Here is a 13297-nt window from a genome sequence, read left to right on the forward strand (position 1 = left end):
AAAAAAAGGCGGGGCGCACTGAGCTTTCTTTGCCTCGGGTACTTACAATCCACTGCTGATTACACATTCAGCTTCTCCGCCCGGAGCGAAGCGAAAGAGGAAGCAGATGGGAGCAAAGCGCCCGCGGCTCTGAGCATCCAAGCGTCTCTTTTTTGATTTCTTGGTTCTTCCTGCTCCTTGGCAAAGTGGTCCGCTACAGATTAACGGTGAAAGCTCTAAGAGACTGTGCGAAATCTCTATTATAGCCGCTGCTTTGAGCACCACGCTCAGCACTTCAGCAACCCCCGTACGCAGCGGCCATCTTCTCAAGTATCACTAAATTGTGATTTTAAAACAACACTCATTTATTAGCTCAGATTTTGTAAATCATAGGTCCAGCATAGAATTGGTAGGCTCTCTGCTCATGGTATCTATCACAAGACTGAAATCATGAGTTTTGTCAAAACCAAGTTCTCATTTAGGGAAAAATTTGCTTCCAACACCATTCTTGGTTTTGCTAGAATTAAGTTTCTCTAGTCATAAGACTATGTTATAGCTTCCCATTTCTTTGCTGTCTGATCCAGGGACATTTTCAGCTCTGAGAGGCCACTCACACCCCTTGCCATATGACTCCCTCAATCTTTTAGCCATCAGGTCCCTGTGCTTCAAATCTCTGATTGCCCTCCCTGTAACCAGCCAGAGAAAACTCTCTACTTTAAAGGGCTTATGTGATTGGGTCAGGCCCATTCTGATAATCTCCCTATTATATGGCCATCTGTGCCATATAATCTAATTGTGGGAATAAAATTCACAGTATTTACAGTTCTGGTGATTATGCAGGGCATGTGTAGGGACAGGGGAAGAGAATTCCAGGGCCTATCTTAGAAGACTGCTTGTTAAAATGTTAGTAATTGGACTCCTAAAATCCCAAAAATGCTAAAAAAGCAGTTTGAAATATGACATTTTAAAAAATTTATTACATCCCCACCTTTTTGACCCTACTCTTAATTTTTCATATCAGTATACTATTAAATTAAAAAATACTACAGAAGAGATTTTATGATTCCTTTGATAACTGCCCTCATCTGAACCCACAAATTCTCACACTGGAAGAACTGCTTTGCTCTGAATTGAGAAGACACTGAATTCCCTTCTGGGCATAGAGCTCCTGGAGTCTTCAGAGAAGCAGTACTTTCCTCCAGCCTGCATTCCTCTTAGGATAGCCTGTGCCCTTATTGTAGACTGCCTCTCCTCTTCCCAATTATCTGCAGGATGCATGGAATTCAGACTGATTGCCAGATCCCCTGAAGATGTATGGGAACACTCAGTGTCAAGATTCCACTGAAGCTGGGTACTTTGGGTACTCCTGGTATGATTCTACAAGAGGCTGACAATTTACAAAATGACAGATCCCTCCCTAGAAACATTTCTAAGTTAATGTTCAAGGTCACAGGCCCAGTGGAGGAATCCTGCCTTCCCTGAAAATTGTTCCCCACCCCTTGATTGTACAAAGTGGTGGTTTGCAGTGCTAGACTAAGAGCTGGATACACTTTGCAAAGAATTCTGAAATGCTAGACCAGGAAAGAAATACGACTCTTTTCCACAAGATCCTTGTTAAAATCCCATTCGGGAGCTATGCTGGAACTACCATTGCCTTGGGTTCTAGATGAGGCATCATGCAGCAACAAACTCTCCTGAAACTCTATGATGAAGAACAATTTTTATGCTATTCAGACCACCCAAAGAGCTACATCTAGTGAAAAGGTGGTGCAGGGACCAATATTATATATCAGCCATTTTAAGGTCCACTAGCACAGGAATTTTGTTGTTTATAATAGTTCTCAGGGATCATTTATGAAAAGGCATTGTCTTCTGATTTTATCAGGACAATAATTTTAAAAGTAGACAGATGAGATGCTTATGAAAAATTACCAATATCATCTAACAACTTATGAATCAAAATTTTTCTTGAATCTTCAGATGAAACTGAAAACTGTGAATATTATATCCCATTTAGAGTTTTTAAACCCAGAGAAAAAAGTAATCTAAGGAGCTGGGCACCTACCAGGGTAAACTTTAACACTGAATACAAACTAAAATATTTTTACATTAAATGAGCCCTAAAAGACCAATTACTGGGAAGAAGAATTAAAAGAAAAATCCTGTCTTGTTTGGAAATCCTAAGGTGGGGTTTTACATATGGCATAGTTTCTCTATCTCCTTTGCTGCTTCCTTATGAGTACAAAAGGACAGGTAGGAGAACCAGTGGGGGTGGGAGGGTTGGAGAAAAGAAAAGAAAAGCAAGCTAACAAAGCAACATATCTAAAGTTAGAGGGAATTCCTGCTGGGATTATCTGCCAAGCTGCTGTTAAATGCTAAAGAACCAAAAATTTCCTCCAACATATAAAAGTGTTCGAACAAAGAAAAATCTAAGTTTGTAGTTAGTGTATATAAAGATAGCCAGCTCTTTTCATCAGGATGTCTGTGTTAACATGGAAATCTCCTTTTCTACCTCAAATATATAGAAATTCTGGACAAAATATATCATAACACACACACACACACACACACACACACACACACACACACACACTCCCCAGTACTAAAAATAAAGATGGAACTCAAAGTCAGAGGAAGGAGAGGGAATTGAAGACAAAGGACGCTTAAAGAAAAGTAGGACCTAATAAAGATCTAAATGGCTGGTGGCTATCCTTTGACAATTGTGGGACCTCTACAGAGAGAAGCCAGAGGCAAGCCAATTGCAAAGAACAGATGGCATATAAGGCACAACCAGACACAAAACAGGGACTAGCTAAATCATGATCCTTCCACAGGAGAATGACAAGGGGACAGAGGACCAAAGGGGTCAAGTACAGAATTCTACGCTGGTGTCATGCACAAGTTCTGTTGGATTCACACGTGGTTTACAGCACAGTGTCTGTCCCAAGCCTAAAAGTCAATATAGAAACTGGTCCTGAACCAGTCGGCAAAAGGCATATGGCCTCTAGCACAGGCAAACATAAAAGGGATAATCTTAAACTTCTGTAAAACTATAGATGACACTGTAAACAAAATTAAAAGGCAGCTGGGTGTGGTGGCATATGCCAGTAATCCCAATGACTCAGGAAGCTGAAGTAGGAGAATTGAAAGATTGAGGCCAGCCTCATCAACTGAGTGAGGCCCTAAGCAACTTATTTTTGAGACCCTATCTCAAAGGGCTGGGATTGTGGCTCAGTGGTTAAGCACCCCTAGTATAAAAAAAAAAATTAAAAGGCAGATGACCAATGGAAGAAAGTATCTGTAATTCATATAACTGATAAGAAATTAATATCCAGAACTTATAAAGTACTTTTATTGATTAATATAGAAAATAAATAAAAACATGAAATTTACAGAGAAAAAACTGACTAATAAGCATGAAATGATTTTAAATTTTATAAGTAATCATGAAAATACAAATTAAAATTTTAATAAGGTATATTTCACATTTATCAGACTGGTAGAATTCAAAAATCAAGGTTGTATTTTTTTTTTTTTAGTATCATGAATTGAGCTCAGAGGCACTCGACCACTAAGCCACATCCCCAGTGCTATTTTGTATTTTATTTAGAGACAGGGTCTCACAGAGTTGCTCAACGCCTTGCTTTTGTTGAAGCTGGCTTTGAACCTGCAATCCTTTTGCCTCAGCCTCCAAAGCCCTTGAGATTACAGGCCTGTGCCACCACACCTGCGTAGTAGTAATAGCTTATAAAGTCAAAAAACTTATAAAATTAAAAATATACAAATCCTACAACATAGTAATTTCCCTTTTAGGTCTATCTTAGAGAAGGCCCTGAACACAGTTACTCATAGAATTGAAAGAGGTGGCTGCTATAGCACAGCAGCTAAAAACCAAAATTTTGCCAATTTAAATGTCAGCCACAAGGAGAATGGATAAATGGTAGTCTGTGCTACTGTGGAATGCCAAACAGCAACTAAAAGAATAAACTAAGAATATGCATTAATATGGGTATATCTCAAAACAAGGATAAAAAATAGTACATGTTGCAGAATGATATGGCATGATAGTGTTCATGAAAAATTTAAAATCACAAGCTCTATGTCAAAGTATATTAAAGTCAATATATGGCCTGGAAAGATAGAAATAAAATTAATGATTGTGATTACCTCTGGGGAGATAAAGAAGAGAAATGGTACTAAGTAAGACTAAAAAAAAAAAGGACTTCAGCTTTATCTGAAATATCCAACTTAATTTAGATTTTTAAAAAATATTTGAAGTGAAATGAAAAATATTAAAATTTTCAATGCTAGGATGCTAATGCATTTATTTTGTCAGTCTCTGTACTTTAAAAATTTTATAAATATAAAAATATTTTAAAAAGAAAGTTAATAAAATAAACCATATGATTTGGTCCTATGAAATTTCTAAGGGTTTGAAAACAAACTTGGCTTATAGCTATACTCCATACCAATAAGAAAAACATTTTAACAGGACATTTCTTATAATATCCCTCATTATAAAGTGAAAGACAATAAAGAAATGCCCTGCATACCCCTTAGTAAAATATAACCAGGGGCTAAAAAATGCATTCTAGGTATGAAAACTTTTCAACATTTCTTTATGCTCAGAGGTATAGGTTCATTTTCCATTCTAAAATATGCAGTAGATATTTAAGCTTAATCTACACACATGAATAATGATACTGAAATTCTCTTCAGTCTTCATCCTTTCAGGTATAAGTACCTTCTTCTTTTAAGGTGTACTTGGATTAGCCCTTTCATCACCTTAGCCATTGTAATTGTTTTATTATTCCTTCCATTACTCCATTCAGTACAAGTGTGTGTTGTATGTGTGTGTGCACACATTCTCTCTCATCTTTCAAAATGCATTTCTTTTACTTCCAGAAATCTTATTTAGATACTGCAGAGAAGATAGTTAGCAATGTCCCTTCATCCTCTCTTACGTATCCATGACAACTATTCAACTCAAATCTAGTTTTTAACAATTAAATGCCCTTACTCACATTCTCAATACGAAGTTAACATTTGTATTTTCTTTATCTTTGTAAATGCCCAGAGAATGGAACTGTATCTAAATCTCCTTATATGACATTTAAGATGAAACTAAATGTACACTAATGCTTAGAAACATCATTTGTGGCATGCTAATTCATAGAGAGGAAATGCCAAGAGAGGGATCCAGGTAGAAGACAAAACTACATGGACACATTTATACAGTATAAAATACTGTATATGTTAGGTAGCTTTTCATTGCTGTGACAAACACCTGAGAAAAACAACTTAGAGAAAGAAGGGTTTATGTTGGTTAATGGTTTCAGAGGTTTCAGTCCATGGTCAGCCAACTCCATTGCTCTGGGACTGAAGTAAGACAGAATATCATGGCAGAAGGTCATGGTAGAAGAAAGCTGCTCAAGTCATGGCAGCTGGAAAGCTGGGGAGCACAGAGGGCAGAGACAATACATAGTTCCCAAAGACATGCCCCAGTGACCTACTTCCTCCCACCATGCCCCACTTGCCTAGAGTTTCAACCACCCTCCAGGAGTCTATTCAGTTATAACAGATTAATCAATCCACTGACAAGGTCAGAGCCTTCTTGAGCCAGTCATTTCCCAAAAGTCACACCTTTGAACATTGTTGCACTGGGGACCAAGTCTTCAACACATAAGTCTTTTGGGGACAATTTGTGTCTAAACCATAACGCTGCGCTTTCATGATAATAAATAATCAGTAAGTTGCCCCAGAGGATATATAATTCATTTATTTGAAACATGATCAATTTTATGAGTTCCTATGGTACACACAATTATTTCTTTTAAACATCAACTCTGATAAAATCACCACACTTGATTCCATAGTAGTGGAAATTGAATTCACTTTTTAATTAAAAACACAACAACTGTGAAATACATTTTCTTAGCAACTTTGTCAAATGACAATATAACCTTTATATGTGTGGTTTTCCGTGATGCTGCTTCTACACTCAATTTGCTGATATAAAAGCATAAAATAAAGAACAATAATAACTATAGTATAAAATGCAGAAAAACTGTCTTATTGCCCCCAAATCCATAGTTCTTTTATCTACCACATATTCTACTTTGCAGGAAAAACATTTAGATAAGGACTTTACAGAGTTCATTAGTCACATAGCCCAAGGTGTAAAAAACAAAACAAAACAAAACAAAAAAAAACCAGAAAGTTTGCCGACCAGTAACTATGAATTAATTAGTTACTCTTAGCACTATAATCAGATTTGCAGAAGAAAGCATTTTTTCACATTATGCAGATAAAATCAATGCAGGTGAACTTTTTGAGTACTGATATGTGCTATTATTGGTGGAAACACACAGGTGTAGAGATTTCATTGTGTTGATCACAAATTAATTGCCTTTTTCTGCATTATTTCCACAGAGTCAGCAAACCCATAAAATTGATTAATAAATCTGATAAAATTTTTTTAAATTTATTTTTTGGTTGTAACTGGACACAATATCTTTATTTTATTGATTTATGTTTATGTGGTACTGAGGATTGAACCGAGGGCTTCCCACGTGCTAGGCGAGCACTCTACCAATGAGCCACAATCCCAGCCCCAAATCTGATAAAATTTTAACAAAAATATCTTCACTGAAACAGTATAATTTTTGTTGTGAAAACAAACACAAATACCTAAATGAATATATCATTCAAATACACACACACACACACACATACACACATATATATGTGTGTATATATATATATTTAAAAATTCAAACATAAAATATGATCTATCTTCCATATCTTCCCTTCAAAGTTAATAAGTTTCTTGGTAATTTTAAGATTGCTAAACAAATGTTCACTCAAAAGAAGAATGATTCTTGGCATTCAATGAATTATACCGTCCCTCATACAATATATTTCACCAACTACCTTTTAACAATTTTTTGCCACATAGCCATCAACCAAAATGCTACCTAAGCACCCTGCAAACTTTGCCATGAACCTCCTTAATTCAAGACTTGACAGTAGTCACAAACTTCATCTTTTTTGTTTTTTCCTACAGCATCTCTTATAATCACAGGTATCTATACTCATGAAGGTCAACAAAGTGGGTTCTCTTCCATTCCCACAAATCTTTGATGCTCAAATAAACTAAAGCAAAACTCAACTAAACTCTAAAATGTTCTCAGAATTGTCTTTCAGAATTCCATTTCCAACATCAAGATTAATTAAAGCTCAATCAGGCAATTAAATATTCATTTTCCCTTTTATAGAAGATTTTGCCCTGATAGAAGATTTTATACCTTTTTCTTCTTCTCTTTTCTTTTCAACAATTCCTTCTTCTTCCATAGTTTCTCTTTCTCCTCTTCCTTTTCTCTTCTTCTGGAAGAAATTTCAATTTCCAGTCTTGCCAACTCTTCCTGGTGAGCTCGCCATTGGAAAACCTGAAATAGATAGAAACATTCAATTTCAATAACTATATGTAATAAGGTGAATTAACATAAGGTTAGTTTCTATATCAAGCAGAAGTCAAATCCTGTCCAAATACATATTTAAATTCTGTGTGCATATGAGTGTATCCATGTGTGTTCAAGATGCGTGCATGTTAGTGTTAAAAAGAAACAAACAAACAACCAAACTCAAATCACCTCCTTCACAGATTCTTGATCTGGGTTTATAGAGTGAAGTATTAAAGGGTGTAATTTAACTCTAAAGGAACTGTGAGTTCCAAAAAGTAGTATGTAAAAATATGCTGTGCTTTGGTATGTGTGCTTTTCTGGAAACTAGGCCAAACAGCTCTCAAAAATTCTAGAAGGTTCTGGGACCCTAAAAAGTTTAAGAACCCGCTGATAAATTTCAGTTTCCTTATTTTATAATTATGAAAAACAAGTCTGAAATAAGGTGAAAAAAATTAGACATTAAAAAGAACTTCCTAAGTACTAATACATGCTATTAATAGACGTATATTTGATATGGCTTTTTTGGTAGGGTTTTTGATAATATGTAAATATGTATCACATTATAAAATACTTATAGTTTTTAATCCCCAAAGACAATCAACTGGACAAGTACACAACAAAGTATCCATAGGAATATTCATGGCAAAGGTGCTTAAAATAGAAAATTTGGCCAGATACCATGGCACATGCCTATAATCCCAGCAGCTTGGGAGGCTGAGGCAGAAAGATCCCAAGTTGAAATCCAGCCTCAGCAATTTAGTGAGGACCTAAATAACCTAGAGACTCTGTCTCAGAATAAAAAGGGCTGGGGATGTGACTCGGTGGTAAAGTGTACCTGAGTTCACTCCCTGGTACCAAAAACCAAAAAACAACATAAAAAAATTGGCAAGACTCTAAATGTTGGGATAGAGGAGGTAGCTTTCCTGGTTACTCTGCAGCATGAAACCAAGAAAGCAAACAGACAGCTTCTCAGCAAGGTAGATGGAAAAAAAAGGGGGGCAGGGGCTTTATTGAAACTCAAACTAGACATTCAACACAGATCAGGAACTCAGGAGGTCAGATATAACAAAATATTGAAGAAATTCTCAGCCATGCAGCCGCTGCCACAACCAGGCTAGAAGCACCAGGCAGAGCAGTCCCTATGCAGGCAAAGTGGAGAATTAAGGGAATTAATGAAACCTACCATTTTAGGAGGCCTGAGGTATGTCTGGGTACAGATTATTTAGAAATCAAGGACATTGCCTTGCTGTATGAAATTAAGAGGCGTGCTGCTCAATATCCTTTTGTGGGAAAGAAGCCACCATCTCTCCAGGTAGTATGTGGAGGACATAGGAATGAACCATTTTGCAGTCACAGCAAGGGGACTGGCAGCTGAGGAAGTTGATTCCTGGAAAACCTGAGTTTGGTCCAAAATACCAGCCCAATAAACATATGCTACACAATATAGAGTGTGCTTAAGTGACCAAGAGAATATCAAAGATGGAGAGAGGTTTACACAGGGTACAACTGGCAGTGAAAATGCACCCAGCTATATCCCTCCCCCTCCAATCTGGCTGCTTGCAGGACTAGCCAGGGATTTGGAAGGGCAGGGGCAGGAGAGATTGAGTTTGGAGACTGAACCCCAAGAATAGGATGTGAGGTCCACAGGTGACATAAGGGACTAAGAATTGGCTCCTCTACCACACAAGTGGAACCCAAGAGAGATCTCTGAGGTATAGTCTTCCAGTGTGGATCAGCAATTACTGGGCCCTAGGGGTGTGCTGCTTTAAAATCTCCAGACTAATTGGCATTCAGCAAAGAACCCTGAGCCTAGCTAAGCCTAAACCTGCCTCCAGGAATTCTGTTTACAGGATTACTTCTCTTACTCTAGCAATCTGGAGGGTGGAGCATCATATTCCAGATGACCCACTTAAAACTGCTTACAAGAGAAGCTGAGAACCTGTTGAACTCAAATGGAAAAAGTTCTTTAACTTTTCATCCAGATCTTTTTCTCTTTCTTTTTGCTTTTTTCTTTTCTTTTTTCCATTTAATTATGACCGTAATGGGATGTGGACATTTTTACATACTCATATTTTTTTTCTCATTTCTAGCATTTTGGAGCCAGTTTTTTTTTTTTCTTTTCATGGATCAGATTTTTGAGGACTAGGATGTTTGATTAGTATATTTTAGTTTTGTTTTGTATTCTTTTATCTTTATTTTTTTTATTTTTTAGTTGTAGATGAACACAATACCTTTATTTTATTTATTTTTATGTGGTGCTGAGGATCGAACCCAGTGCCTCACACATGCTAGGCAAGCACTTTGCTACTGAGCCACAACCTCAGCCCCTTTATTTTTAATTTTTTTAAATTTTTACTTTATATAAATATTTTTTTCTTACATGTTTCTTTTGATTCTCTTTCTCTCTTTTCTTCTGTTAACAGTCAATCTCTATTGCTCTCTCCTTCACTCTTACTTTAATTTTTTACTTCTATTTTCTCTCCTCCTCCTTCATAATCATCATGTCCTATTATCATTTCTGTTCTCTCCCTGTTTACCATTTGAAATTGTAAATCCATTTGTGAACTTGCTGTTTTTATTGTAGGCAATAACTGATCATATAATTTCTGTTTACTGTGATAATTAACATTATAGACTTCATAGTGGGAATTATTTGGTTTAATGCTGCATATTGTTTTCATTGGTTGTTGTAATTACTTGTCTCCTCCTAAACAGTGAGGTACTAGAAACCTTCAGGGACATTATAAGCACACAGGGTGGAAACTCTACTGCCACAGATCCACACTGTTAAATAGACACACAAACAACATGAAAAAGCAAGGGAACAAATCACTCCAAACAAACTAAGATAGTTCAATAACAGAGTTCTTTGACACCACAGTGGGATAAATGTCAGAGGAGTTTAAAATGTGTATAGTTAAACTGATCTGTGAAGTAAAGGATGGCATAAGAAGTGAAATCAGAGAGAAAATATGGAAGTGAAAGATCATTTCAATAAAGCAATAGAGATTCTGAAAAAAAGCAGAAATCTTCAAAATGAAGGAATCAGTAAATCAAGTTAAAATTTAATAGAAAGCATCACCAACAGGCTAAACCACTTGAAAGGCAAACCTTCAGGCAATGAAGATAAAATAATCTTAAAAATAAAGTTGACCAGATAGAGAAGATGGTAAGAAACTATAAACAGAACTTCTAAGAAGTATGAGATAACCTGAAAAGTCCAAATTTAAAATTTATTGGGATAAATGAAGATTCAGAGATATAAAGGAAAGGAATATACAACCTTTTCAATGAAATAATATTAGAAAATTTCCCACAACTAAAGAATGAAATGGAAAAATCAAACAGAAGAGGCTTACAGGACTCCAAATATACAAAATTACAACAGAACCCACACTAAGGATATTATTATGAGTATACCTAACATACAGAATAAGGATAGAATTTTAAAGGCTGCCAGAGAAAAATGACAGATAAAATTTAGAGGGAAACCAATCTGGATCTCAGCTGATCTCTCAACTCAGACCCTCAAAACTAGGAGGTCTTGGAATAATATATATCAAACTCTGAAAGAAAATGGATGCCAGCCAAGAAAATGGATGACAGCAAAATTAAGCTTCAGAACTGATGACAAAAGAAAAACCTTCCATGTTAAATAAAAGTTAAAAGAATTCAAAATTGGACAGCCTGTACTACAAAACATACCCAATAAGATATTTCATAAAGAAGACATGAAAAATAAAAGTGAAAACCAGCCAAGGGAGGAAATACACTAACAACATGGTGAATCAATGGAGAAAATATTTCAAATTAAAAACCAGAAATACATCAAAATGACAAGGAATAAAATCATATCTCAAAAATAACATTGAATGCATGGCCTAAACTCATCAATCAAAAGAAACAGACTGGCAGAATGTATTAAAAAACAAGACTCAACAATGTGCTGTCTCCAAGAGACTCACCTCATAGGCAAAGGCATCCACATACTGAAGGTGAAAGGATGGGGAAAAAAGATAACATTCACATTGATCTCTTAAACAAACAGGGGTTTCCATTCTCATTCAAATAAAGTAGACTTCAAGCCAAAGTTAATCAGAAGGGACAAAGAAGGATATTTCATACGCTTTAAATCAACAAAACGTAATAATCATAAATATTTATGCCCCAAAAATGGAGCACCTACATAATCTAACAAACCCTTTTCAATTTTAAAAGCATACAGACCACAGCACAATAATACCGTGTGACTTTAACAAACCTCTTTCATCACTGGATAGATCCTCCAAACAAAATCTAAATAAAGAAGTTATAGAACTAAAAAATACATAATAATTTAGACTTAACAGATACATATAGAATATTTCATCATCGATGACTAAATACAATTTCTTCTCAGCACATGGATCCTACTCTAATTTAGACCATACATTATCCTACCAAGCAACTCTTTCCAAATACAAAGAAAAAAAAAATAGAGATAATACCTTGCATCCTATCAGATAATAAAGGAATGAGATTAGAAATCAATAATAAAATTAAAAATAGAAACTATTCTTATACCTGAAGACTAAATAATATGCTATTGAATGGCCAATGAATGAAATAAAAAAATACCTAGAGATAAATGAGAATAGCAACACAACATATCAAAATCTCTGGGACACAATGAAGGCCATGTTAAGAGGAAAGTTCATTACATTGAGTTCATTCATTATAAGAATAGAAGTCAACAATAAATAACCTAGCATTACATCTTAAAGCCTTTGAAAAAGAACAAACCAACACCCAAATCAGTAGAAAACAGAAAATAGTTAAAATTAGACCTGAAATCAATGAAATTAAAACAAAAGAAACAATCCCAAAACATGACAAAACAAAAAGTTGGTTCTTTGAAAAAAAATCAATAAAATTGTTAAACCCTTAGCCAAGCTAACAAAGAGAAAGAGAAAGAAAACTCAAGTTACTAAAATTCATGATGAAAAAGAAAATATCACAATGGACACTAATGAAGTACAGATGATAATCCAGTATCTATTTTGAAAATTTATACTCTCATAAAACAGAAAAACTTGAAAATATTGAAAAATTTCTAGAGACATATGATCTACTTAAATTGAATCAGGAGGACATAGAAAATTTAAATAGATCAATTTCAAGCATAGAAATTGAAGATGCCATCAAAAGCCTACAAACAAAGAAAAGCCCAGGACCAGACCAATTCACAGCTGAGTTCTACTAAACCTTCAAAGAAGAAATAACACCAATCCTCTTTAAGTTATTCCATGAAATAAAAAAGGAGGGAAATTTTCCAAACTCATTCTATGAAGCTAGTGTCTGGTTTTGGTATCTGATACCAAAAAAAGATGCATCAAAGAAAGAAAATTTCAGACCAATATTTCTGATGAGTATAAATGCTAAAATTCTTAATAAAATAGTGGCAAATCACATGAAAAATTATTATTATTATTTTTTAATTTTTATTGTTGGTTGTTCAAAACATTACATAGTTCTTGATATATCATATTTCACACTTTGATTCAAGTGGGTTATGAACTCCCATTTTTACCCCGTATACAGATTGCAGAATCACTTCGGTTACACATCCACTGATTTACATATTGCCATACTAGTGTCTGTTGTATTCTGCTGCCTTTCCTACCCTCTACTATCCCCCCTCCCCTCCCCTCCCCTCCCATCTTCTCTCTCTACCCCATTTACTGTAATTCATTTCTCCCCCTTGTATTTTTTCCCTTTCCCCTCACTTCCTCTTGTATGTAATTTTGTATAACCCTGAGGGTCTCCTTCCATTTCCATGCAATTTCCCTTCTCTCTCCCTTTCCCTCCCACCTCTC

The 13297-nt window shown here is 35.5% G+C and overlaps 1 protein-coding gene across 2 annotated transcripts in view; it reads right to left on the minus strand.

Annotated features, from left to right (window-relative positions):
* Positions 1-13297, minus strand: part of Ccdc148 (coiled-coil domain containing 148) — a 328203-nt gene that overhangs the window by 87742 nt on the left and 227164 nt on the right. For both annotated transcript variants that reach the window (XM_015479202.2, XM_048812299.1), the window contains exon 10: positions 7287-7427. In XM_015479202.2, the coding sequence (XP_015334688.1) occupies positions 7287-7427 (141 nt within the window). The remainder of the gene's footprint in view (positions 1-7286; positions 7428-13297) is intronic.

Source organism: Marmota marmota, unplaced genomic scaffold (assembly GCF_001458135.2).
Source record: "Marmota marmota marmota unplaced genomic scaffold, marMar, whole genome shotgun sequence".
In the NCBI taxonomy this organism is placed as follows: Eukaryota; Metazoa; Chordata; class Mammalia; order Rodentia; family Sciuridae; genus Marmota; species Marmota marmota.